The 20,816-nt window shown below is 46.1% G+C and overlaps 13 protein-coding genes across 13 annotated transcripts; 6 read left to right on the top strand and 7 right to left on the bottom strand.

The window, feature by feature from the left end:
* Nucleotides 1-121: 121 nt before the first annotated feature.
* On the top strand, nucleotides 122-1,044 carry POJ06DRAFT_270694 (uncharacterized protein; the record flags this gene model as incomplete). The annotated part of the gene is made up of 2 exons (XM_056189454.1): nucleotides 122-353; nucleotides 410-1,044. 2 exons carry the CDS (start codon nucleotides 122-124, stop codon nucleotides 1,042-1,044), a joined length of 867 nt encoding a protein of 288 aa, XP_056041329.1.
* POJ06DRAFT_24492 (uncharacterized protein) lies at nucleotides 882-2,001 on the bottom strand. Its single transcript, XM_056186567.1, has one exon. It carries the CDS (start codon nucleotides 1,963-1,965, stop codon nucleotides 1,099-1,101), a length of 867 nt encoding a protein of 288 aa, XP_056041328.1. The 5' UTR covers nucleotides 1,966-2,001; the 3' UTR covers nucleotides 882-1,098.
* A 1,003-nt stretch (nucleotides 2,002-3,004) lies between these two features.
* Nucleotides 3,005-4,018, bottom strand: POJ06DRAFT_201528 (polynucleotide kinase 3 phosphatase-domain-containing protein; the record flags this gene model as incomplete). Its single annotated transcript, XM_056185242.1, has 1 exon — nucleotides 3,005-4,018. One exon carries the CDS (start codon nucleotides 4,016-4,018, stop codon nucleotides 3,005-3,007), a length of 1,014 nt encoding a protein of 337 aa, XP_056041327.1.
* Nucleotides 4,019-4,317: 299 nt separating this feature from the next.
* On the top strand, nucleotides 4,318-5,274 carry POJ06DRAFT_260383 (uncharacterized protein). Its single transcript, XM_056188480.1, has 2 exons — nucleotides 4,318-4,697; nucleotides 4,763-5,274. Exons 1-2 carry the CDS (start codon nucleotides 4,425-4,427, stop codon nucleotides 5,075-5,077), a joined length of 588 nt encoding a protein of 195 aa, XP_056041326.1. The 5' UTR covers nucleotides 4,318-4,424; the 3' UTR covers nucleotides 5,078-5,274.
* Nucleotides 5,275-7,374, bottom strand: POJ06DRAFT_260381 (eukaryotic translation initiation factor 3 subunit D). The gene is made up of 2 exons (XM_056188479.1): nucleotides 7,057-7,374; nucleotides 5,275-6,957 (listed from the first exon to the last, which is right to left on the bottom strand). Exons 1-2 carry the CDS (start codon nucleotides 7,283-7,285, stop codon nucleotides 5,429-5,431), a joined length of 1,758 nt encoding a protein of 585 aa, XP_056041325.1. The 5' UTR covers nucleotides 7,286-7,374; the 3' UTR covers nucleotides 5,275-5,428.
* A 139-nt stretch (nucleotides 7,375-7,513) lies between these two features.
* POJ06DRAFT_260379 (nucleoside transporter-domain-containing protein) lies at nucleotides 7,514-9,248 on the top strand. Its single transcript, XM_056188478.1, has 3 exons — nucleotides 7,514-7,820; nucleotides 7,873-7,974; nucleotides 8,029-9,248. The coding sequence occupies exons 1-3, from the start codon at nucleotides 7,604-7,606 to the stop codon at nucleotides 9,126-9,128; spliced, it is 1,419 nt and encodes a 472-aa protein (XP_056041324.1). The 5' UTR covers nucleotides 7,514-7,603; the 3' UTR covers nucleotides 9,129-9,248.
* On the bottom strand, nucleotides 9,228-10,441 carry POJ06DRAFT_24424 (mediator complex, subunit Med20). Its single transcript, XM_056186475.1, has 3 exons — nucleotides 10,128-10,441; nucleotides 9,592-10,066; nucleotides 9,228-9,534 (listed from the first exon to the last, which is right to left on the bottom strand). Exons 1-3 carry the CDS (start codon nucleotides 10,139-10,141, stop codon nucleotides 9,328-9,330), a joined length of 696 nt encoding a protein of 231 aa, XP_056041323.1. The 5' UTR covers nucleotides 10,142-10,441; the 3' UTR covers nucleotides 9,228-9,327.
* Nucleotides 10,234-11,217, top strand: POJ06DRAFT_24385 (uncharacterized protein). The gene is made up of 4 exons (XM_056186416.1): nucleotides 10,234-10,570; nucleotides 10,624-10,700; nucleotides 10,756-10,800; nucleotides 10,868-11,217. Exons 1-4 carry the CDS (start codon nucleotides 10,493-10,495, stop codon nucleotides 11,148-11,150), a joined length of 483 nt encoding a protein of 160 aa, XP_056041322.1. The 5' UTR covers nucleotides 10,234-10,492; the 3' UTR covers nucleotides 11,151-11,217.
* A 67-nt stretch (nucleotides 11,218-11,284) lies between these two features.
* Nucleotides 11,285-13,640, bottom strand: POJ06DRAFT_201747 (uncharacterized protein; the record flags this gene model as incomplete). Its single annotated transcript, XM_056185252.1, has 8 exons — nucleotides 11,285-11,504; nucleotides 11,558-11,922; nucleotides 11,977-12,146; nucleotides 12,195-12,813; nucleotides 12,867-12,953; nucleotides 13,005-13,079; nucleotides 13,129-13,255; nucleotides 13,312-13,640. The coding sequence occupies 8 exons, from the start codon at nucleotides 13,638-13,640 to the stop codon at nucleotides 11,285-11,287; spliced, it is 1,992 nt and encodes a 663-aa protein (XP_056041321.1).
* A 399-nt stretch (nucleotides 13,641-14,039) lies between these two features.
* Nucleotides 14,040-15,712, top strand: POJ06DRAFT_24314 (mitochondrial carrier domain-containing protein). Its single transcript, XM_056186314.1, has 6 exons — nucleotides 14,040-14,331; nucleotides 14,394-14,456; nucleotides 14,513-14,653; nucleotides 14,709-15,046; nucleotides 15,098-15,328; nucleotides 15,380-15,712. Exons 1-6 carry the CDS (start codon nucleotides 14,231-14,233, stop codon nucleotides 15,451-15,453), a joined length of 948 nt encoding a protein of 315 aa, XP_056041320.1. The 5' UTR covers nucleotides 14,040-14,230; the 3' UTR covers nucleotides 15,454-15,712.
* POJ06DRAFT_260353 (WD40-repeat-containing domain protein) lies at nucleotides 15,306-17,391 on the bottom strand. The gene is made up of 6 exons (XM_056188477.1): nucleotides 17,282-17,391; nucleotides 17,087-17,191; nucleotides 16,958-17,034; nucleotides 15,964-16,912; nucleotides 15,764-15,908; nucleotides 15,306-15,711 (listed from the first exon to the last, which is right to left on the bottom strand). Exons 2-6 carry the CDS (start codon nucleotides 17,150-17,152, stop codon nucleotides 15,665-15,667), a joined length of 1,284 nt encoding a protein of 427 aa, XP_056041319.1. The 5' UTR covers nucleotides 17,153-17,191; nucleotides 17,282-17,391; the 3' UTR covers nucleotides 15,306-15,664.
* On the bottom strand, nucleotides 17,392-19,237 carry POJ06DRAFT_260351 (uncharacterized protein). The gene is made up of 5 exons (XM_056188476.1): nucleotides 18,816-19,237; nucleotides 18,603-18,759; nucleotides 18,370-18,548; nucleotides 18,238-18,308; nucleotides 17,392-18,178 (listed from the first exon to the last, which is right to left on the bottom strand). Exons 1-5 carry the CDS (start codon nucleotides 18,972-18,974, stop codon nucleotides 17,665-17,667), a joined length of 1,080 nt encoding a protein of 359 aa, XP_056041318.1. The 5' UTR covers nucleotides 18,975-19,237; the 3' UTR covers nucleotides 17,392-17,664.
* A 122-nt stretch (nucleotides 19,238-19,359) lies between these two features.
* POJ06DRAFT_260350 (uncharacterized protein) lies at nucleotides 19,360-20,596 on the top strand. The gene is made up of 3 exons (XM_056188475.1): nucleotides 19,360-19,597; nucleotides 19,652-19,765; nucleotides 19,816-20,596. The coding sequence occupies exons 1-3, from the start codon at nucleotides 19,414-19,416 to the stop codon at nucleotides 20,148-20,150; spliced, it is 633 nt and encodes a 210-aa protein (XP_056041317.1). The 5' UTR covers nucleotides 19,360-19,413; the 3' UTR covers nucleotides 20,151-20,596.
* Nucleotides 20,597-20,816: the final 220 nt, after the last annotated feature.

Here is a 20,816-nt window from a genome sequence, read left to right as displayed (position 1 = left end):
ACGACGTCTATTACCGTTACAAGCTAGGCACATTACATGAACAGTGTCGTTAGAGTGACTGTTAAGTAATCGCTTTCAAGACAAGCTGCCATAAGCAGTCACATAACCACGAAATTTGACAATGTCAATAATACTGTCCACAGGGAACGTGTCACATGCCAGAAAATCAGGCACACAAGACCTAGTGTCGGACTTAAAGCAGAGAATATTACTATGGTGCGACGAGGAGCAACACACTGGGTCGGCGTTATCGCTTGCTGGAGACGTGAAATTGGAGATTCCGCCGAATCCTCGTGAACCGCTGCTTTGCGTGGATGAGACCCCAGATAGGAAGGCTCAAGTTGAGATTACAGGTATCTGAGCAATTGCGAGATGCTAAGCTTGTCTGTCGGCTAATGACTGTTCGTAGTGAAACTATTCTTTCCGCCGTCATCAACCGTATCCGCTCGCGCAAAGATTCTAGAACGGGCATTGAGTCAATTCAAGGCTGCAGCACCCGAGCAAGTAAGAATTTCGCAGCTAGTTCTATCGTTCCCAGAAATCACTTTTTCCGACGACGACGGCGAAGATTTAGACGAGGAGAGTTCCACGCTCGGCTCGTCTATTTCAGAACAGGATCTTTTGGATATTTGGACGGTTGCGGTTCAGACTGCGGAGTGGTATAATGTGCAGAGTGTTGGTGTTTCGGAATTCTCGACCGCAAGGCTTGAGGCCTTGATTAAGTTCAGCAAACGCAAAGGATTGGCTCTGCCGTCGATAAATCAGATTAATATTAGGGATTGTTGCGTGCTGCCGCCAAGTTTGACCACTCTTGCGAAGGAGAATGGGGTCAAATTGCTTGCCCATAATGACGCTTTGAATATTCTCCCAGAAGAGAGCGTACGTGATATAGTCGCGCTTCTCACGGCTGACGAATTGACTGTGGCTGAGGATAAGTGGAGTTGGGAGTGGTTATTAAAGATTACTGGCGTTCTCGCAAATAGAGGCATAGTGTGTGGTTTAGGATGGATGGTAGAATTTGTAAACATTGGTGATGACATATAGACAGTATTAGAAATAGACTATGTATTATACAAATGCAATGTCACATATATGCATTTATCCAACCATACTGCGCTTCCGACCGCGTAATCGGACAGCGTCAAGTTTTCGCATAATCTCTTTGACCTTAAATACTGCGATCTTCTTTCCACGCCCGAATCCGGCTACATATCCCTCCAGAACCCATTTGACATATGCCTCACTGTGGACGGGATGTGTACTAATGAACGCGCGTTCCAGGACATATAAGTCGACAGCTTTATCTTCTGGTAGCGTCGATTGCTGCGCTAATCCAAAATCGATGATCACTGGCTCTGGGACTATTCGCTTGGGCGAGTCGGCTCCGCTTTCGGCTCCAGTACGACTGCTTTCGCGTAGAAGAATGTTCGAAGTTGTGAGATCACCATGAACTATATCAAGGAAATGCAATTTTGCAATCTCGCTGCCTACAGACAGTAGCAACGGTTTAATGCTCTCTTGCCGCGTCATTGCCTCATCGTCATCTCCCTCGCCATGCTGCCCCTCTATCTCTGCCTCGAGCATCCAAATCCACTTCTTTAAACTGGGTCCATCGATATTTTCCATCCATATCAATCCCTGTCGCGGATCAACGGCAATAAATGACGGAACTCTTATTCCTGCAAGAAACAATTTGTACAAAATTCGCGCTTCAGAAAGGGTTCGGTGCTTAGTAAGTTGCGCATCTAATGCACTGTGTCGGTATGGCTTTGGCGGTCTATATTTCAGAATATATCCTGCGCTTGGACTTGATATTGTCGACGTGATTGTGCCGGCAGGCAGTGGGCTGGGAATGAAAGGGTGCTCGTGTGAGAAATATATTTGTGCCTCGGCACCTTGAGATATTAACGTGAGTTCAAGAGCATTTGAGATCGCGCTCGGAAGTTTTGGAAGATCGGGAGACATTATTGATGGAACACGGGGAGTACAATTCGTGGATACTCCGCGAGACAGCGATAGTAATATTTGTGCCATCGCAACTATGCTCTCCGATCAATGGGCCGGGTAATTACGGGTCCTGCGGCTTGCATGCGGCTTGCAAGTCGGTAAGGTGCTCATACGAACTCCTAGAATTATCACCCGAGTACTTTGGCCGCCATTGTGTTAGTACCACAGAAAACAGAGAAGATGCCTGCCAACTGTGCGCCTGAAGTGTCATTAGTCTCGGCCTTCTGGATCCAGTCAGTACATTATATTGAGTCTGCTCGGCGTAGTCAAGGGCTCCACGCCCAAGCGTTGAGATTCCGCCCAATTGTGAGCACACCACCCTACGCAGATGGCCGTCGCGTCCTTTTCTCGTCTGCTAATAACACTGCTCTGACAGATAAATCAGTCTGGCTACGGTGATGTAGGTGATCTAAGTGTCTACGCAAAGTCGGGCTGCAGGTTCTCATAGAATCGTCCAAGCGTCGATGTTTGCATGCAAATCATCCGCATATTGGCGTACGCCCATGCGTCCCTCATTTCCATGATTTACTTCACCTCCTAGGACTCGCAGATGCCACCGTCCGTTGTATCGGAGACAGTTTGCATGTCTTTGCGGGAACCAAGTTGATCAGTCGGCCATGTTGCAGCTTCAGTAACAGAACTACGTTTGAGACTCGGGCTGCGGTGTACTGTGGCTTTTCTTCAGTCTAATCCCTGATAGCCGGGCGTCAAAATCTTTCTTCGGCCACCCATCCGCATAGACGTCGCTCTTGTTAGTCAGAGTATCTGTGTACGTGGCATTGAATTGAAATATATGGCACGCATTTTCGTTCCTCTAGGGAACGAGCTTAATGGCTTAAGAGCGCTGGAGCTTGCCGATACATCGGATGATCTATATTTCGTTGATTGGCTTCCGGGCATTTCCAGATCCTATGATGTATCGCATGTGTGGTGAAGGGTGCTACTAGTATGAACAATCGAACGACAGAAACAAATAGTCCAGCAATATTTCATGAATTTATCGATTGAAGAATTTTTCTGGCGTGTAAAATATTATACCAAGATTTTTTGCAAAATCCTTGTCCCCGCTCGAATGGTCACCCCTTCTTCCGGCGGCATCACCTACGAAAAACGAATGTTCTGTGTCCAATTCGACATCTAGAGGCCGATCGACATTGTTGCTCTCTTGCTTCAGTCGATGTTGCAGATGCCGCTCATGAGCTTCCCTGACCAACCGCCACATTCCTACCTGCGGCTTTCGGAATTCATCCTTAGCGGTAGCAGCAATTACATAACACGGTAGTCCCAGCGGCTTCATGATAGCCATCAGCTTAGCCTTAAATTGCCACAGCCTTGTCGTGGTCTCATCGACCTGCGTCCGGGCTCTCTTGCTCTTAGACCCTTTCGGCACTAATGCTATTCCACTTTGATTGGAAAATATAACAAGAATTCTCTCATTAAAGCATTCTGTGGTCTCATCGAGCCAACTTTTGATCTTCTTTAATGTCTGGGCTTCACCGAACTTGAACTTCCAATCATTCTCATTGCTGGCGAACCTGTATCCTGTTTTGGTAACAATCAATGTATCATCCAAATCGAATCCAGCAACTGCGACTTTATACGTTTGCTTATTGTTCGTGATGCTCTGATCCGGAATTGAGCGAGAACGAACTCTTGGATAATGGTATGAACCAAAGAGCACTGATCCAGCATGCACAGTCCACTCGATCTGTTCAGCGCTCGGTTTTGCACCGCCCTTCTTCTGCACTGTAGTATCCCCTTCCAATTCGATCTCGCCGTCGCTCTGATTGACTGTCTTCGTACTAGTTCTGGTTTCCAGACATTCAAGGTCTTCTGTGGCGTGCCGTTTACGTGTAGTTTGCGTCGTAGAAGTCGAGGTCGAAGCTAGCTTCTTACTTGGGTCACTGATGCCACTCTCTGATTTGACATTCATTGTCATGAATCTCGCTAGTGTCGCTTGCTGTCCTCCGCGCGCTGTTACTGAAGCGGCCACAGCTCTTCGAGGAGTCATTATAAACTTGGCGAACCAGTATGGTCGCTTGAATGTCAACAAATTTCGAGACGATCTTTCCACTTCATTATCGAGTATCATGCAGCTTCGATCCAATGCATCTCACTTCCTGTCGCGTCGGAGTCCTCAAAACCCACGACAAAGCGCGTTGCTTGCTCTGCTAGTGCAGGGTGCATGAACTCGCACACGCGTCTTGAGTCCCGAGTCCTGATACCGCTTGCAAAATGAGGGCCTTGTGTACAATAAATTTATTTTCTTAAAATGCGCGTTGCTGATGAGCCGCAGCACGTGCGTTGCGGACGGGGTTCAAAGTGGGCCAGAGCAATCGCACTACATCGCTGCTCGGGAGCGACTCTAGAAGTTGAGTTTGTGTGCCTTATAAACATTATCTGGTTTGAACTACGTGATGGCATCTAAGGCACCTACACACTACAACGACACGCTTCCCATTTACTTTGCGAACGCGACGTCGGGATCGGGGACTGTCAAGTCTGGCGGTGCGTTACATAAACAATTATTACGCGCAAATCGGCAGCAGCACCAGCAGAATCAGGTTTGCGAAACCCCGGGTGTCCCGCACATAGCGGCCGAGAACCGCGGTGGAATCGAGCAGAGCACGGAAACGACTGCTGAGGAAGTGCTAGAGTTACTGGAGAAGCTGTTGTCTTTGAAATCCGCCGTGAGTAGCTATCGCTGCTTATGAGCTGAGGCCGGAGTCTGTTTGCTAATTTCGCATATGTGTAGCTGCCAAGTCGCGAGCTGAGCCACTACAGTAGCAAACTACGAATGGTAGTGCGGTCTCTGCCAGAAACTTACTTGCTCGCTCTAGACAAAGTTTTGCGACTGGTCGTTAGCCGGTTTGATAAGAACTCTGCAAAGGATGAGCTAGTTCGATTCATGATGCTTGAGTCGGGTGTTGCCTCGTGGGGGACGGGTTTACGTCGAATCATTGATGGATGCGAGGTTTCGTTAGCATCTCCCCCAGAATCGGATTCTGGGGTGAGTAGACCTCCAAGCGAATCAAGCTGGGTGGAAGTTAGCAAAGATGAATGGCAGTAGATGTGATGGAGCATATAACGATGCATTGGGTTGTATGAATAAACGTGTACGATTTGGGAAGTTTCGTAACTTGGAGTTTGGTTTTATTGTCACGTATCGTTGTAATACAGGTCCTTGCTGGTGCCATTGATGGTACGGACTAGAAGATGACTAACAGTAGTAATTATTTCAGGTCACAATTTAGATATTTAACTGCATGTCCTGGTAAATATACAGTGCGATAGTCTATACAGCGACCCCATACATGCGCGACAACAGAAGTTGCAGAGTCATTTACAAACGAAGCACAAAAAAGAAATAGGCAAAATTACATTAACCATCAACATACACACTATTCAGGCCTACTCCCATCTACTCATCCCCATCCTGCTTCTCGGCCGGAGCATCATCAAACGCATCCCTCGGCACCTCATACAACCTAATGACAGGTTTGTTCGGATCTTTGACAATAATGTACTTTCCTTCCTCAAGTGCCAAGCACATGTCGACGATCGACCGTGCGATACCCCAGCCGTTGGCAACGCTGTAGTTCATTTGGTTCGCGAAATCACGCGGCTTATAACCAACAACTCCGAGAATAGCATGTCGAGCCTTGTCCTTAGGGTTAACGCGCGATACGAAACCAAGCTTCATCTGATCTGCGCTAGCGAGAATAGACTGAACAGTCCATCGGGCAAGCTTGCAGCTGTTGTTCTTCATCTCAGTTGCGACAACAGCGCCACGCTGAGAACCAAACTTAGAACGCCAGTCAAGTGCACCACCTGCACCGGGAGCACGAGTGTCGAATTCGTTAAGAGCCTTAATTGTGATGAACGAGTCTTCACCAGAAGCGTTCCTGATGGTACCATCAACCTCTGTACGGACAATAAGATTGAGATCCATCTCTTCAGCTGCGGAGGCGAGATTGATCTTGCGGTATCTGTAGCCGCGGGAACCAAGCGGCTCTGTTTCCTCCTCTGGATTGTAGAATGGATTAGGATGCGTGAACTCATGCTTCTCACTAGACTCAATGACAGCCTGCGCCGCAAAGTTCTGGTTGATGAACGTGGCTTCGAGAGCAAGGGCCGAGGGGGTGTTGATGGAATCTTTGCTTCCTTCAGCGACCTCCATAGGAGGCTCGGCAGCGTTCTCATTGACGGTGACGAAGTCAAGAGGACCTCCTTCACGCTTGTCGAGGAAAAGTTTGTCACCTTCGCGGTTCACAACAATATCCCAGGGATAGACTGATCGTGGAGCACACATGAGCATGCTAAGAATAGAGTCGGTTGCAAAAACTCGCGCTTCATCCTTCTGAGCTAGCTGCTGGATGACGGGGTCGTCAGATGTAGTGGGATTATACGACAGTGTGTCGATAACCTGTAACTTGCGCTCAGAGATACCGCCCGGTCTGTCAAACGACTTGTCATAGTAGTAGGTAAAGCCGTAAGTATCGACATCAGTGCCATCCTTGATATCCAGAGAAAGTTTCGCCAATCTGTTGAAATCGATCTCTTCCAGCATCTGCCAATCAGGTGAAATTGTTACCGATGAATCACGTAGCCTCTGTGGCTTGTCGTAATCCTTCCATCCAAATCTTCGACCACCACGGCCACCACGTTGACCTCCCCGCGCACCATCTTGGTGTCCCATACGAGCACCTCCGTAGCGCTGGTAGCCGGATCGTTGAGCACCTGCGCCTGCACCGAAGCCTCTGGCACCACCACGACCTTGTGCACCGCCCCGCGACCGTAGAACTAGGCCTCCCCGGCCACCCTGGCCGAAAGTTGTGCGCGGCTTTGCAGTCGTACGGCTACTGTCGACAACTGAGAAGCTGGACTCGTCCTCGGCGTTCTGGAATTGAAAGCTCGATGCTGTACTTGCGCCATAAGCCTGGTATGGGTCTACATCGAGTGTTAGCAGTTGCTTCTTCTATTGCCATAACTTCTACGAATTAATTCACAACGAGGCTCCCCAGTCCGCATGTGTAGAATCAGTCTTACCTCGGTGACCACGTCCATAATTTTGCCGTCCGCCACGCTGATCTCGCCCATCTCGACCAGGATCCTGGGTCCAATCCGCCAATTTGCCTAATTTATCGCTTTTGGAGAATGGGGCATAAGGAGCACCCTCAAATGATAGACCCGTGGTGCTGCCTTCAGTGGCAGGAGGTCCCCATGGCGAACTCACAGGGACGAGTGAGGGAAGCACGAACGGTAATGTCGGTGCCATTCCGTTTGTAAGTTATCGACTTTATTCACAAGCTGAATATGCCGACAATGTTAGTAAGTCGTTAAACGGATATTCAGATCTATAGAAACCGATCTTAACCTGAAAAAAAAAAAGAATCCCTTGGGTTGCTGATGAGCATGGTGTTTAAGGCGTAACCGTCATTGTGTAATATCCAAACCATCACGCGGGCAATGGCGTCAGTGACACGATACTCACCGCTTATAGAGAAATGTGGTCGTCTGCGCCTTTGCGCGGTTCGATATCGTGCAGCCTATACACTTCGATAAGACTCTGAGCAGTCGCCAGTGTTTCTTGCCGATGAGAATGGCCAGTAGCTCAGACCCTGCTAGCAATTTTCTACTTCAAGGAGATGAGAGAACTGCGTCCACGGAGTCTTTTACTTGTGACCATGACGGAATGACACATTCAACTCTTGATAGCGATGCGGCATCCGACTCAGACGTTGGATTAACCAAAATGCAATCTACGAAGGAGAGTTATGATGCTATGGATTATTTCTCCTTTTTGCTGATAGGTAGAATCGCGACATGCCATTGTACTGGCTTCGGCTCGGTTAACAAGTTTAGGTATCGCAATGCTCTGGCCGTGGAATTGCTTTCTGAGCGCAGCAGCTTATTTCCAAGAAAGATTTAAGTCGAGTGATTTCTTGCGAGAGAATTTTCAGAGTTGTATGTGCGATTGAACTAAATATCCTGCTGAGCATGGTGCTAATTCATGCTAAGGTATCATGACTACAAGCACCATTACGGCAACAATAGCTATGATTGTCTTGTCGTACCAACAAACGCACGCGAAGTACACTTTTCGGGTTTGGATAGCGTTAGTTATGAACATCATAAATTTCTCTATCTTGGCGTTGACGTCTATAACTGGAGGCTCGTGGGCTATTGCACCATACTTCTTCTACCTGTTAGTGTCGGTGTTCTTCTCCGCTCTAGCAACGTCATTGTCGCAAAACGGAGCATTTGCAATTGCGAATTTATTTGCACCAATCTATACGCAGGGTATTATGGTAGGCCAGGCCGTTGCGGGAGTTCTTCCGTCAATTGCACAAATTCTGTCGGTGGTTACAGTCGAGCAAACGCGGTCGGATGACCAAAATAGCGGGGACGAAGTCACATCGACGAGTTCATTCATGTATTTCTCAATCGCCTCCGGAATCACTGGTGTAGCGTTGCTCTTCTTCTTGAAGTTTTATAGAAAGCAGGGAGCAATTATAAATCACGCTGGTACTATTGACGATGGCGACAATGAAGCACAACAACCTACAAGACGTCATATTCCGTTATTAGTTCTCTTCAGAAAGTTACATTATCTGGCATTTGCAGTGTTCTACACGTTCGGGGTCACAATGATGTTCCCAGTGTTCGCATCTAATATCTTATCTGTTAATTACACCGAAGGTGTTTCATCGCCCAGCTCGTGGTTCAGACCTAAAGTATATATTCCTTTTGCATTTTTAGTATGGAATATTGGCGATTTGGTTGGTCGTGTAATCTGTGGTTATCCCCAGTACACTATCCGGAGCCCGAAAGCTTTGGCTATTGCTTCACTGGCTAGAACAGTTTTTATCCCGCTATTTTTTCTATGTAACATTTCCGGCTCTGGAGCTACCATATCTAGTGATGGTATTTACATTTTTCTTCAGCTTTGGTTCGGAATAACAAATGGTTACGTCTCCAGCTGTGGCATGATGGGGTCGGAAAGCTTTGTGGAAGAGGATGAGAAAGAGGCGGCTGGAGGATTTATGGGTTTAGCATTAAATTTGGGATTGGCCGCAGGATCGCTTTGCAGTTTTATTCTAGTTGGCATTATACTGTAGGGCTATGGTTGAGGTAGAGTAGGGTAGACATTTGACTTTGTCAATGGTGTTCATTCATTGATGCTGTTTATGGGAGAGTGGTTATGGTGTGGCCTATAGAGATCAACGATCATTGGAAGTATTAGTGCATTACTTGCATTTTATCAATGAGAACTTCTCAGTGAACAAAATCAGGATTCCTTCGCAGGGGGTCTATGAACTATCCGCTGGGCCTGGCCCTAAACGCTTCCATATACTGTAGGCCGGTGTCAGCTTTTGTAAACTTCTGGAAAACGTCGGGATTACTTCTGTAGATGAGGACTGAATCTCCAAAGAAGTAGTTCCCAGATGTAAGACCACATCTAGAGGCGAAATCTGCTATTACTATTTTCGAGGATTCAATATCGTCACTGAACATATATTCAATCTAATCAGGCGTTAGCTTGTTCAGACTGACTCTTGTTTTCCCAGTTTGCGGCTATACCTCCACTACTATAAACCTGAACGAACCAGTCTGCGTCACGTTTGCTGTCCGTATCACAAACTCATCACCAACTGCATATGCAATACCTTCTGCCCGCATGGACTGCCGCAAAATCCATAAGCTTGATAGCTTCGACGTAATGATCATGTCCATCCCCCTATCAAAGACTGCCATTACTTTCTTCCCGAAATTTGGATGACCTGGTAGATTGCTCTGCGGCTCGTCGACCAAGCAAAATAGGTCGTCTGGGTGATGTGAGAGAACCAGCTGCGATAGGAAGCGTGCTCCAGCGACTGTACTCGATGCTAGAGACTGGCTTGCTGGTCGTGCACTGTGATCTAAGACTGAATTTTCTCTGTACAATTTGTACTCCAGTGACCATTTTCCTATAACTCGCGGGAATAGGCCCGTGATTGTATCGTTTATCGAGGCAATCGTGGTTGCATTTGTTGAAGCGCTGTGAACCAGTACGACGCTGTTATAAAAACGTTCGTATCAGAACTGCCACCAAGAGGAGAGATCGACATAAATCATACCCTGTCACTGGCATTGTTGCAGCATCAAATACTTTTGGTTTTCATAAGTTCAGAGTTATAGATCGTTGGTTCATCGATCATCATTGCTTCTGACGTATTGGAGAGCCAGGGAAAACTCCCGGAGTATCGATTTTCCAAAATTCCATTTTCTTGGAGGGCGAAAGGACGCGTAAGTCGTAACACTTGTCGTGGAACAAAATTTGAATTTTGAGTGCACACATAGTCATCTTCAGGACTGGTGTTTTCTATTTTTCATTAGTACAATATAATCGCAATTTCGCAGCAAGAATCGACTCCAGTATTTCAACTTTGGCGTTGGTTGGCGTTATTTGGCGCTTGTCCTTATTCTATATTACTTGTCATCCATGTCAAAACCAAGATATTCAGATCATTCCGCGACGAGGCTTGATATGCCAAGTTCTTATGTGGCCAAACAATTTGCGGTTGGTTTATTTGCTCTTGCTCAACTGTCTGCTTTTGCTTACCAGATTGTCAGAGAGAAAGAAACGAAGGAGAGTCTGACGCCACTCAATTAATTCTTCAAAAGTCCACGACGCTCTATGTTGGTAATCTGTAAGGTCCTTATTCAAAGAAACTGGTATTACATTGAATCTGATGATGAGGTTAGATCATTTTATACTACAGAAGAGCAAATCATGGAGCTGTTCTCGAAGTAAGTTGGCTAAGCAGTGCCCCTTCTATACGCGTTGTGCTTGCTCTGACCTATTACTGTCTCGTAGGTGTGGAGAAGTGAAGCGAATTGTTATGGGGCTGGATCGATTCACAAGAACCCCGTGTGGATTTTGTTTTGTAGAATATTATACGCGAGAAGATGCTCTTGACTGCATGAAATACATCAACCAAACAAAGCTAGACGAGCGAATCGTCCGGACGGATATTGATCCTGGGTTCAAAGATGGTCGGCAATATGGTCGCGGAAGGTCAGGGGGCCAAGTGCGTGACGAATTTCGCGATGACTATGATCCAGGAAGAGGTGGTTATGGCCGGAGAACCGACCGATAAGAAACTATACGGAACTTACGTTTTGGGGAATGTACAATATAATGTATGTAAATATTGATCAGGCAACTCCGCTAGCTCCGATCCAAGGATATGCATCACTCCAAAACGCCTATACTGTACAGTAATCCCATTTGTCAGAAATTATCGCCATTATACCCACTAGAAAGATCTGGTAAGCGACTTAGGGCACAACCTTCATTGGCCATCACCCGCAAACCAAAGTCGCCCATGATGCCTGCTTCGTATAATGACACAACTACGGTGTACTCCGCGGTCATCATCTCAGCTTGCTTAGACAGAGCACATCCAATACTATAGTCGCCTGTGTCGAGCGCTATATCACGCCGTCGTACTCTACAATAGAACCGAATTAGACACACATTTATGTCGGACGTGCTGACACTTACGATTGAACACGTCGACCTCCACCCCATACAATTTGCGCATGAACAGGAGTTGCAGTCGAAGTCTCCACAAAGAGCTGTAAAGTAGTCTTCTTGGGGACTACAAGCTTGAACTGAGGGTTACAGACGAATGTTGCTGAGAGAACATTCCCACCGGCAGACAATTCAGTCCACTGCCCGTTGACCGCATCAATATGAGAGAATCCGTCACTGACAGATAGTAGATTAATTGGTAACGTGCAATATGTGAATAGGGAAAAGTAATTCGTCTCGGAGACACCGTTCTGAGTTGCGGCTACTATCGTGTAGGATGTCTTCGGAGGCAAGTCTAGTCTTACCAATGTCTGCTGTGAATCAACGAATTTGGTCTACAATCAGAACGTTAGTCACGCGCTCTAATGATAAGGGTATTCCAAACCAACCTTTATTATTGTAGGTTTTCTCATCCAAACGCGGGTTCCTGGGTTATTAAATGTATACACTGCAATATATGTCTTGGCATCATTTTTCATTCTAATGTGTCTACTAAGTAATACCCAGACATTTGTAGCACTAGAGTTTGGATTCTCTAGGGCATACTGCGGGCATAAATCTATATAGATGTTAAAAATCATTCTTTAGTAATAGATTTCTAGCTTACATAGTGATTTGTCTGCCATTCCGTTGCGCAAGTTCCACTCAAAGTGGACCTGCTTCCTATACTTGAACAGTTCTGGATTCCAGTTCAGGTAAAGACTACTAAACCTTATGCACGTTGTAGAGAATTCCATCCAAAAGCAGCCTGGCGAAGCAGGCAGTTTATCCTGGAAATCGCGAAAGGACCCTTGGATTGTGCTCCAGTGACTGTAAGACCAAGGATTCTTGATTAAAACCACTCGTTTGCCGTCATCGAGAACTCTTAAATCCAGTATTGAATAATCATGCTCGCTGACCAAACCAAACGATAGCTCCTCCTCTTTCGATAATTTCCCTGTCCCGACTGTCAGCAGTAAATCCCGATAGGACCATGACACCATTATTCTCTGCCATAGTGCTGGCATATCAACATAATCATTATGTAATAATATATGCTCCGGGATCCACGTTGTTAATGCAAACAAGTCACTTCCAGCATTCGATCCAGGAAAATCGTATCCGCCCATCACTTTTAGGTATGCTTTCTCAACTAATGCGGGCCATAGAAGGCCTTCGTTGGACCTTGATATAACATGAATATGTCGTGCTGAGCTCGATACAGGTAGATAATCATCGATTACAACCTACATTCTGATTAATCACAACTTGTTCATTATAAATAAGTTCAATGTCTTACTTTGCGAAAGAGTCCATTGAAGAATAGCTTCACTACGTATCTTCCACTCGTCGATACAGATTGCGGATATATTATATTGGACACGAGCTACGGATTAGTTTCAATGCTGACAGGGAAGATAGTATTTAGCTAGCATACCGACTTCTTTGACCGTTCCTCCCAAGCTATGGCCGAGCACAAAGATGCAATCACGGAGCAATCTGACAGCACATCCTAGCCTTGTTAGCTTCACTTCACTATTCAGCTCGTGCCAGATAATTACCTGAATCAGCTCTGACCCTCCATTTCCCAGCAAGGTGAATTCGCTGCCCCATATTTCTGCAGGGCGCTTCCATGCGCTGAACAATTGAGTCTGAGAACTTGACAGAGATAAAAATCCTGCGGGATCACTACCAAATATCTATCAGCATATAGAAGATGTCAATACGATAGAATAGACACCTACGTGAAAAGACCATCGCATTCAGCATGATCTGTATCCGCCGAAGACCATGGCGGAAATGCAATGCCATTCACTTTCGAGCTTCGAAGAAGTACCGCCTGCTCCTTCGTCGAAAACCTCAGCTCAGAAAGAATACCAGAGTCTTTCACAGAGCTTGCAGTGCTTGAATGGGATTTAGGTGCAGCTGTGGGAGAGCCAAGCATAGATTTTACCTCCTCTGCGAAGTCAGCCGCGACGGCGAACTGCTGTCGTAGTCGTTGTTGCTCCGACTTCAGCCGGGAGGCTTTCGTTGCACGTAAATATAGTGTCGTAGCCTCTACTGCCAATGGCATGGCAGACTTATAGTCGCCTTTATCAAAGAAGCCATGAGAGTTCGCTAAAGCATTCTGGATAATATTAGCTGCGCCAGCATCGAGGCATCCCCATTTCTCCCGTGATATAAGTACATACGTTGGCTTCTTTTTCGATAGCTTTATAATCCATCAGATCTCTAAGAAGCAAGACATGTAGTTACTTTCCAGTGTGTAAACGCCCGTCTTAGAAACTAATCTCGTGGGTTCAAAATCCCCGGCGCCGACGACGCCGACAGTGGCTGGATAACCCTAACCTTCTCGTGCTATACGTGACAGTGGTCCAGATAATCCGGGTAAGTTGCCAAAAGTTCACATGGTGGTGCGTGCGATTGATGACATCACTGATACTGTTGAAGTGTTCCAGGGGTGCCGAGCCCGTGCAAACCGGTTACTGCGGGGATTAGAGCAATACGGCGCACCCGTGGAGTCATTTGAGACTTCACTCTTTGTCATTCTGGCAGAAGTTGCGGATGTGGTAGGGCTATCATCGACCAGTGGAAAATATTTCAGGCAGTATCGTGAATATACCGAAACACAGTGTGTGGCATCAAGGTCAAAAATCCTGCGGCATGTCACTATCAAAGGAGGCTCCTCTGCCACCATGGGGATATGCTCTATCGGGTGCGGCGGGTGCTGTGCTTGCAAATACTATTGTCTATCCTCTAGATATGTATGTTGAGAATTCTGAAGGATTCGACTACTTTGCCGGGGTGTCTATTGACAAAATGATAGCATCAAGACGAAACTTCAAGTGCAGAAAATGCCCATTCGTGAGGACGTTGAGAAGGGAGCAGGGTGCGTATCAAAGATGCCATTTTACATGGAATATTGGCAAATTGACCATATGGTAGCGAACGGGGCGATGATGACTATTACGAGAATACGGCGGACGCCTTCATGAAGATTTATAGAAAGCACGGCCTATTTGCACTTTATAACGGTCTGCCCGGAGCCCTCCTTGGAGTGGCATCAACAAATTTTGCATATTTCTAGTAAGTTTTCAAGTTTCTAACGTATAGACTAATATATTGATTTTTGGCTTTTCAGCTGGTACGGGTTTTTGAGAAGCTCTTACCAAAGGAAAATTCCGAACATTTCGACTGTGATGGAACTGAGTATTGGAGCAGCTGCGGGCGCGCTAGCGCAAATTTTCACTATTCCTGTGAGCGTCGTGACGACCCGGCAGCAGACATCTGATGACGCCTCTGGATTGTTGCAAACCGGAAGGGAGGTAATTGGAGAAGATGGAATAACTGGTTTATGGCGTGGATTGAAGGCCTCGTTGGTACTTGTAGTCAACCCCGCTATTACGTACGGCATGTACCAGAGGCTTCGAGAGTCGATATTCAAGAATAAGGTCCATCTTTCGGCTTACGATTCTTTTTGTAAGTTTGGCTACATATCGCTTGAGATTTATAAGACTGATCGTTATAAAGTCCTAGGGGCCTTATCGAAGGCGATGGCTACAATTGTCTCGCAGCCGTTAATTGTGTCCAAAGTTATGCTTCAGTCAAAGCCCAAACCTGGAGAGCCACGCCACAAGTCCTTTGTTGATGCGTTGACATACTTAGCCAAGTACGAGGGTATCCAAGGATTATTCAAAGGAATTGGACCACAGATATCGAAAGGAATATTGGTACAGGGGCTCCTGTTCATGTTCAAAGACCGTAGGTTATAAGCTGTTGGAACTGCTAGATTGCTTTCTAATTCTATCCTAGAGCTCGAACTTCTAATCATTTTGCTTTTCCGATTTCTACGAGCATCACCGAAGAGGGTTGTTCTCATCAAATAGGCTTCTAACATGTCAACTGAATAGAATCTGCATCGCAAATGACAATGTACATAACTATGAGTCTTAAGTCGTCATATCTGGATAACATCCCTCGCATGCAATCTTATCGCCATATGCTTATATTAAAAGTCGAATGCCAAAATCTAATGCCGTACGTCACGTTCCAACCAACATGTCTAGCTCTATTGAAGGACTGTAGATAGCTGTCAAACTACCTCTTTTCTAATTCCCAAAGAGCGATCGTTTTATCGAAGCCACCTAGCATGTCAGCTCGATATTCATCTAGCTTGTTACGGGGTAGTCTACTCACCGGTCACCAAAACTTCACGTCCATCTACTATACCAGCAAACATTGCTTTTACCTTGCCTTCGTGGTGTTTCAATTCCACAACAACATTCCCTGTAGATAGCTCCATTCCTCGAATGATGCCGTCATCGCCATTGCACCAGACACCCTTGAGTTGTCAGCATTACACCGCATCAGATAAAGTCCTATGCCTTTACACGTACCGATCCCTGTGGTCTCCAGCAAATTCTCGCACTAGAATAAGTATCTTGTGGCGCCTTCGTAAACGCCGATTTCATGATTGTATCCGCTCCGGACTCGAGCAACATGAATCTCATGTGTGGCATAGTAGAAGTCGCGACACCCAAGAACTTGGACTCCGCCGGGTCAAGAACAATATCCATAGCACAAAATGACACCCATGAGTTACTGTCGGGATTCAAATTATGACGTGCCGCTTCGCTAAGTACTGGAAATAGCTTGTAGTAATACAAGAAGGTTGAGTCTCTTCGGGACACAACCAATTGCGGCGGTGTGCTGTCGGTAGTATTGTCCTCCTCTGGATTTACGAACACGATAGCCTCTGGATTGGTGGGAAAAGACAGTGTTCCTATCCTGGTAAATCCTATCGTAGGCACATCCGGCCCCATGTTTTCGATAGAGTAGGCATGCACTTTCTTGTCATAGCCAGCAGTCGCGAGATATCTCATGTCCTTGGAACATGCGATTCGAACTAGGTACTTCATGTGATCTTTCAGCTGGGCAATAACATCACCTGTTGCAGGATTCGATACCACTAGCCTACCATCCATGCCGCCCGTCAGCAAGGTCGACTCATTGAGCACAAGCAAAGTCAGAATTGGAGATGAGTGAAGGTGTGTGTAGACTGTCAGCAAGTCAAATGTATAGAAGTCGAATATTCTGAGAGATCTGTCCGCTGAAGTGGCCATGATGCATGGTCTTGTTGAGACACTGGAAGAAGAGTCATCTACTGATATCGGCATTGACAAATATGCAACCGATACAGAAAGAATATTCGACTCGGGTGATTGTTTGGGTAGAACAGACTTGAATCCCGGATATGGCACATGCCACTTGTCATTCTCATCATCGACGAGGGTGACAGCGTCAAGTTCTTGTGACAAGTCGAAGAGTCTCTTCTGCTCGATAATGCTGAGCCAACGTTAGATATATAACAATAACAAATTCTGGGTTTACCTTTCAAGAGTGATAGAATGATCTGATGGTATCATGTCATCCTCGAGACCTAGTTCTTCTTTAAATGCTTCCAACGTCTAATGATATTGTCAGTTCGATAGACAGTTCAAATCAAGCAGCGAAGTTTACATTGTTGTATCCATTATCTCGAAGATATCGAGCGACTAGAACATGGACATTATCTCGTGAAGGCATTCTCTATTATAAATTGCGAGTGTCACAGTTGGACAATCCCTAGAACACCGTATACATGTGAGTTTTATTTGTTCCGAATGCAAGAGGCAAATGAAACCCGTGTCCGTAAAATATGGAAAACTTGCTCACCAGGTGATCGAACTCGTTATCGGTACTGTCGTGTAGGTGCAATTGTGCGAACTGTGGATATGAAACGATAAGGTCTTGATAATTAGTGGTGGAATTGAGTTTGCAGATTGTGTCAGGCAGCAACCATTTTTAATCTCCCGCATAGATTTGCATAGCTCCACAATTCACGCTCTACATATAGTTGCAAAAATAGTACGTCCGAAGATCTGTCACATTCCGGTCGCACCAAACAGGATCTAACAATTAGAAGTACAGACAGGGATGCGACTGATCGATGTTCGTATAGCGCGTCACGGAAAGTACAGCAGATTTAAAAATAGTGCTAATTTACATCACTTTACGAGAGTAATTCATAATTGCTAGGCTGACTCTGCACGTTGAATTCAATCAAACTCCAAATGGTGCGCCCTTCTCCTTCGTCGTCCTCCATTACTGTCGTCGCTTTCCTTCACGGACAACCTACTTGCAAAATCCGATACCCGTTTATCCGGGTTTCCTCCATTCCCATCTTTTCCTAAGCGAACGGCAAGACTTCGACTAGATACATCATCATTAATCCGTTCTGGAAGCCCCGCATCACTCGTGCGGACTCTACTACCTCCCCGATGTCTGTCAGGAGATATCGATCTTCTCCGAGGGGGGTCCCTTGGTGCATGGCGATCCATCCTTCTGGATACCGAGACAGAATCTCGTACTGAAGGAATATATCGGTCAATAGAGCTAGCTTTCGCCCAACTCTTAGTAATTGGTGTATATGTATCCTTTAGTACCGAAGGGAAGTCGTCGTCATTGTTCTCGCGTCGACGTCCACGGCTGAATTCCACCAAGTCCATATGTGCAGATTTCTCCGGCGACGCACTTCGTCGTCTATTTCTTCTTGACCGTGTCTCTTGTTGCCTAAGTATCAGCGAATTCTGTCAGCGTCGATAAACTAGCAGGCAAACCGGCTATCTTACCTCTGCTCGTAATCTTCCTCTCTTGGGTCGCCATAGAATAGGTAGTATTTACTTCTCTCGCGCGACCGTTTCTACGTACGCGTATTAGTAGGTCTAGCGGGAAAATAATACTTAGTGCTGAATGCGACGTACCGTCTTACGATCAGTCTGTAATGCGGCCCTTACTTTTAAGGTATACTTTCCATTCTTAGGATGGACTTTGGCGCTCCTCAACGCCGCTGCCTCTGGAGGCTGATCGTAATACTCAGCCTCCGATGTAAATGCGTCCAAAGCTCTCTTTGCTGTGCTTTCACTGTCAAATACGAATAATACTGCTCTCGCTAGTTAGCATTAGTCGTCTCAGTCCGAATATGACCTCATCCTACCGGAGCTATCATCAACCCATTCTATTTCCGGTGCGATCTGTGGGAAATAATGCGACGCATACGATTTCATGTCATCTGTAGATAGGTGATCAACACCATACAACAGTACAGCTTCTGGCCGCAATGACGCAGACTCGGTGTCTTCAAGCTGAGCTGTCTAGGGCACTGTTAGAAATCGCACCGCCACCAATACGACAACATTCAACATCGTACCTGGTCAGTAGTACTCGCATTAGTGTCCACGTTCTGGTCGACCTCCATCAACATGGCATCCTCTTCCAGTAATTCTGGATCGTCAATGTTGATTCCAATGTCCGTCACTGGCAGCACAGTCTCTGCCATCACAGGCGCCGCGTTGATCTCGACATTCATACTGATGCGTAGTTGGACAACAAGTTGTATAATGCCTAAAGATTCCTTTCGCACTTAGTACGACTTCCGAACTCCGTAACAATGATGTGTTTGAATCTCAAAGGAACTCCTGGACAGCGACTAGCAGGTGTCGTACAGACTAACTTTGCAATATCGAAATCTCTCTATCAAACTACCTTCTTGTTCCAGCAGGATAATACCTTCGGAAAACAATGTGGCTCTTGATAGTTGATTACGGTAAGTATTGTGTATCAACAAGCATGCTAGCGGCATGGATTTGTGGAGTTCGTTTGCATCGAGGCTTCAAGCCGATTGGGTTAGGTCTTTCGAATAATTTCTGGACGAGCTCGCAGCCTGAGATGAATTTTATGCTCACAATTTACGACACCACTTGCTGAAGTTGCACCTTGATCTACTAGAAAATTTACTAGCGGCCAAAATGAGTACAGTCGATGAACTATTACCATTAATCGAGGACCTGGAGAAAGAGATGAGCGAGCTAGAGACCAGTCTTAAGCCGATCACTGACAAGGGCGTGGGAGACTATCTCAACGAAATGGCGCCAATAGACAAGGCAAAAGCGTACATGTTGTCTTTATATGCTCTTAACTCTACTATATATTGTGCGTGAAGTTCAAGTATGATTATCTGCACGACTCTAAACGATTTGTCTCTAGCTACCTTGAAGATGGGAGAGCTTGATGCATCCCATCATCCAGTGATGAATGATATTCGGCGGGTACAAACGTATATGGCCAAAATCAAGAATGCGGAGGAGCTGGCTGCTGGCAGTAAGCAATTTTGTCGGTTTCCGTGAGCTGCGGTAACTAATCTTTCACAGGACAATTACAATTGGATCGACAAGCTGCTGGACGATTTATTAAACACGCACTGTCCGGCAATGAGGGTCATGCTGAGAATAGAGCACGTAAAATGGCAAAAAGTTCGGAACTGGTAGAGTCTCAAATTTTGACGCCTGAAGGGGAAACTGGATCGACTGAGTCTGACAATATGAAACAGCGGGCCAGCCTCGTGGATGAGAAGGTTACCAAATTCTTGAGTGAGATGAAGAATGTTGACGCAGACGAAATTACTACCGATTCTAGCCCAGAGAAGAAGCAAAAGAATGAAGCGAAGAAAAAAAACAAGAATCAAAAAGGCTATTCGGAGGACTAGAAAGTTTATGATGACATTGCGGCTTGCAGTGGTTAGCACGTTGCATATCTTGTTGCGTTTTCGGCGTTATACTGGGTCGGTATTACAGGATCTTCATCAAAGTTTACTTATGACGTGCAAATGAACAAATATGTAATGACTTATTTTCGGTCGAACCGGGTCGTGTGGAGATGGCAAGCCCACCGACTCGAAGTTGACTGTGTGCCATTCAAAAGGCGTCCTGAAAGTTAGGTGTTGGCCGCCCAATTCGAAAAGAACAGGAGTGCGCCCTTCAAATTTTTATCATCCACAGCTACCACACTTTTGATTGAACTTGGACAAGGGACACTTTGTGCTGAAATTTCATTAAATTACCTTGACCCAAACAAACCCTCCTTTCACAGATACTTCACATTCATATCATGCTGTACATTTTGCCGCGTAGTTTTGCCCGAGCTGAGGATCAGTTTGTCGTCGGTAATAATCACGGATGTGAGATGGGTGCGACAGCGGCTATATGCCGAGCACGCGTTGACAGGGTTAGGGCTATGAGTGCCGACGCGCCTTGCTATTCGTGGCAAGTTCCATCCTCTACGCGTCCTTGTCGAAAGATCGCACAAAGCGTCATACATAACGACGGGATACGTTTACTGCCTACAGTATCACGTTCATTTGGCTATTATATTC

This window comes from Lipomyces tetrasporus (genome assembly GCF_029532465.1).
Source record: "Lipomyces tetrasporus strain NRRL Y-64009 chromosome Unknown POJ06scaffold_10, whole genome shotgun sequence".
Classification (NCBI taxonomy): domain Eukaryota; kingdom Fungi; phylum Ascomycota; class Lipomycetes; order Lipomycetales; family Lipomycetaceae; genus Lipomyces; species Lipomyces tetrasporus.
This window is presented reverse-complemented; position numbering and strand designations above follow the sequence as displayed.

Excerpts from the sequence above, each read along its gene's own strand:
- POJ06DRAFT_24385 (XM_056186416.1), top strand. The coding sequence starts at position 10,493 with ATGTCAAAACCAAGATATTCAGATCATTCCGCGACGAGGCTTGATATG. Across the intron at positions 10,571-10,623 it reads ATGTGGCCAAACAATTTGCG|AGAGAAAGAAACGAAGGAGA; the intron begins GTTGGTTTATTT and ends CCAGATTGTCAG. Across the intron at positions 10,701-10,755 it reads ACGCTCTATGTTGGTAATCT|ATCATTTTATACTACAGAAG; the intron begins GTAAGGTCCTTA and ends TGATGAGGTTAG.
- POJ06DRAFT_260379 (XM_056188478.1), top strand. The coding sequence starts at position 7,604 with ATGAGAATGGCCAGTAGCTCAGACCCTGCTAGCAATTTTCTACTTCAA. Across the intron at positions 7,821-7,872 it reads TTTCTCCTTTTTGCTGATAG|GTATCGCAATGCTCTGGCCG; the intron begins GTAGAATCGCGA and ends TAACAAGTTTAG. Across the intron at positions 7,975-8,028 it reads GCGAGAGAATTTTCAGAGTT|GTATCATGACTACAAGCACC; the intron begins GTATGTGCGATT and ends ATTCATGCTAAG.
- POJ06DRAFT_24424 (XM_056186475.1), bottom strand. Across the intron at positions 9,535-9,591 it reads TCAGGTTTATAGTAGTGGAG|ATTGAATATATGTTCAGTGA; the intron begins GTATAGCCGCAA and ends ACGCCTGATTAG.
- POJ06DRAFT_260383 (XM_056188480.1), top strand. The coding sequence starts at position 4,425 with ATGGCATCTAAGGCACCTACACACTACAACGACACGCTTCCCATTTAC. Across the intron at positions 4,698-4,762 it reads TGTTGTCTTTGAAATCCGCC|CTGCCAAGTCGCGAGCTGAG; the intron begins GTGAGTAGCTAT and ends GCATATGTGTAG.
- POJ06DRAFT_24314 (XM_056186314.1), top strand. The coding sequence starts at position 14,231 with ATGTCACTATCAAAGGAGGCTCCTCTGCCACCATGGGGATATGCTCTA. Across the intron at positions 14,654-14,708 it reads ACAAATTTTGCATATTTCTA|CTGGTACGGGTTTTTGAGAA; the intron begins GTAAGTTTTCAA and ends TTGGCTTTTCAG. Across the intron at positions 15,329-15,379 it reads CCTGTTCATGTTCAAAGACC|AGCTCGAACTTCTAATCATT; the intron begins GTAGGTTATAAG and ends ATTCTATCCTAG.
- POJ06DRAFT_24492 (XM_056186567.1), bottom strand. The coding sequence starts at position 1,965 with ATGTCTCCCGATCTTCCAAAACTTCCGAGCGCGATCTCAAATGCTCTT.
- POJ06DRAFT_260350 (XM_056188475.1), top strand. The coding sequence starts at position 19,414 with ATGAGTACAGTCGATGAACTATTACCATTAATCGAGGACCTGGAGAAA. Across the intron at positions 19,598-19,651 it reads TCTTAACTCTACTATATATT|CTACCTTGAAGATGGGAGAG; the intron begins GTGCGTGAAGTT and ends ATTTGTCTCTAG. Across the intron at positions 19,766-19,815 it reads GGAGGAGCTGGCTGCTGGCA|GACAATTACAATTGGATCGA; the intron begins GTAAGCAATTTT and ends AATCTTTCACAG.
- POJ06DRAFT_260351 (XM_056188476.1), bottom strand. The coding sequence starts at position 18,974 with ATGAATGTCGAGATCAACGCGGCGCCTGTGATGGCAGAGACTGTGCTG. Across the intron at positions 18,760-18,815 it reads ATGCGAGTACTACTGACCAG|ACAGCTCAGCTTGAAGACAC; the intron begins GTACGATGTTGA and ends ACAGTGCCCTAG. Across the intron at positions 18,309-18,369 it reads TACAGACTGATCGTAAGACG|AAACGGTCGCGCGAGAGAAG; the intron begins GTACGTCGCATT and ends ACGCGTACGTAG.
- POJ06DRAFT_260353 (XM_056188477.1), bottom strand. The coding sequence starts at position 17,152 with ATGCCTTCACGAGATAATGTCCATGTTCTAGTCGCTCGATATCTTCGA. Across the intron at positions 16,913-16,957 it reads CATTCTATCACTCTTGAAAG|CATTATCGAGCAGAAGAGAC; the intron begins GTAAACCCAGAA and ends ACGTTGGCTCAG. Across the intron at positions 15,909-15,963 it reads GCTGGAGACCACAGGGATCG|GGTGTCTGGTGCAATGGCGA; the intron begins GTACGTGTAAAG and ends TGACAACTCAAG.
- POJ06DRAFT_260381 (XM_056188479.1), bottom strand. The coding sequence starts at position 7,285 with ATGGCACCGACATTACCGTTCGTGCTTCCCTCACTCGTCCCTGTGAGT. Across the intron at positions 6,958-7,056 it reads TTATGGACGTGGTCACCGAG|ACCCATACCAGGCTTATGGC; the intron begins GTAAGACTGATT and ends CACTCGATGTAG.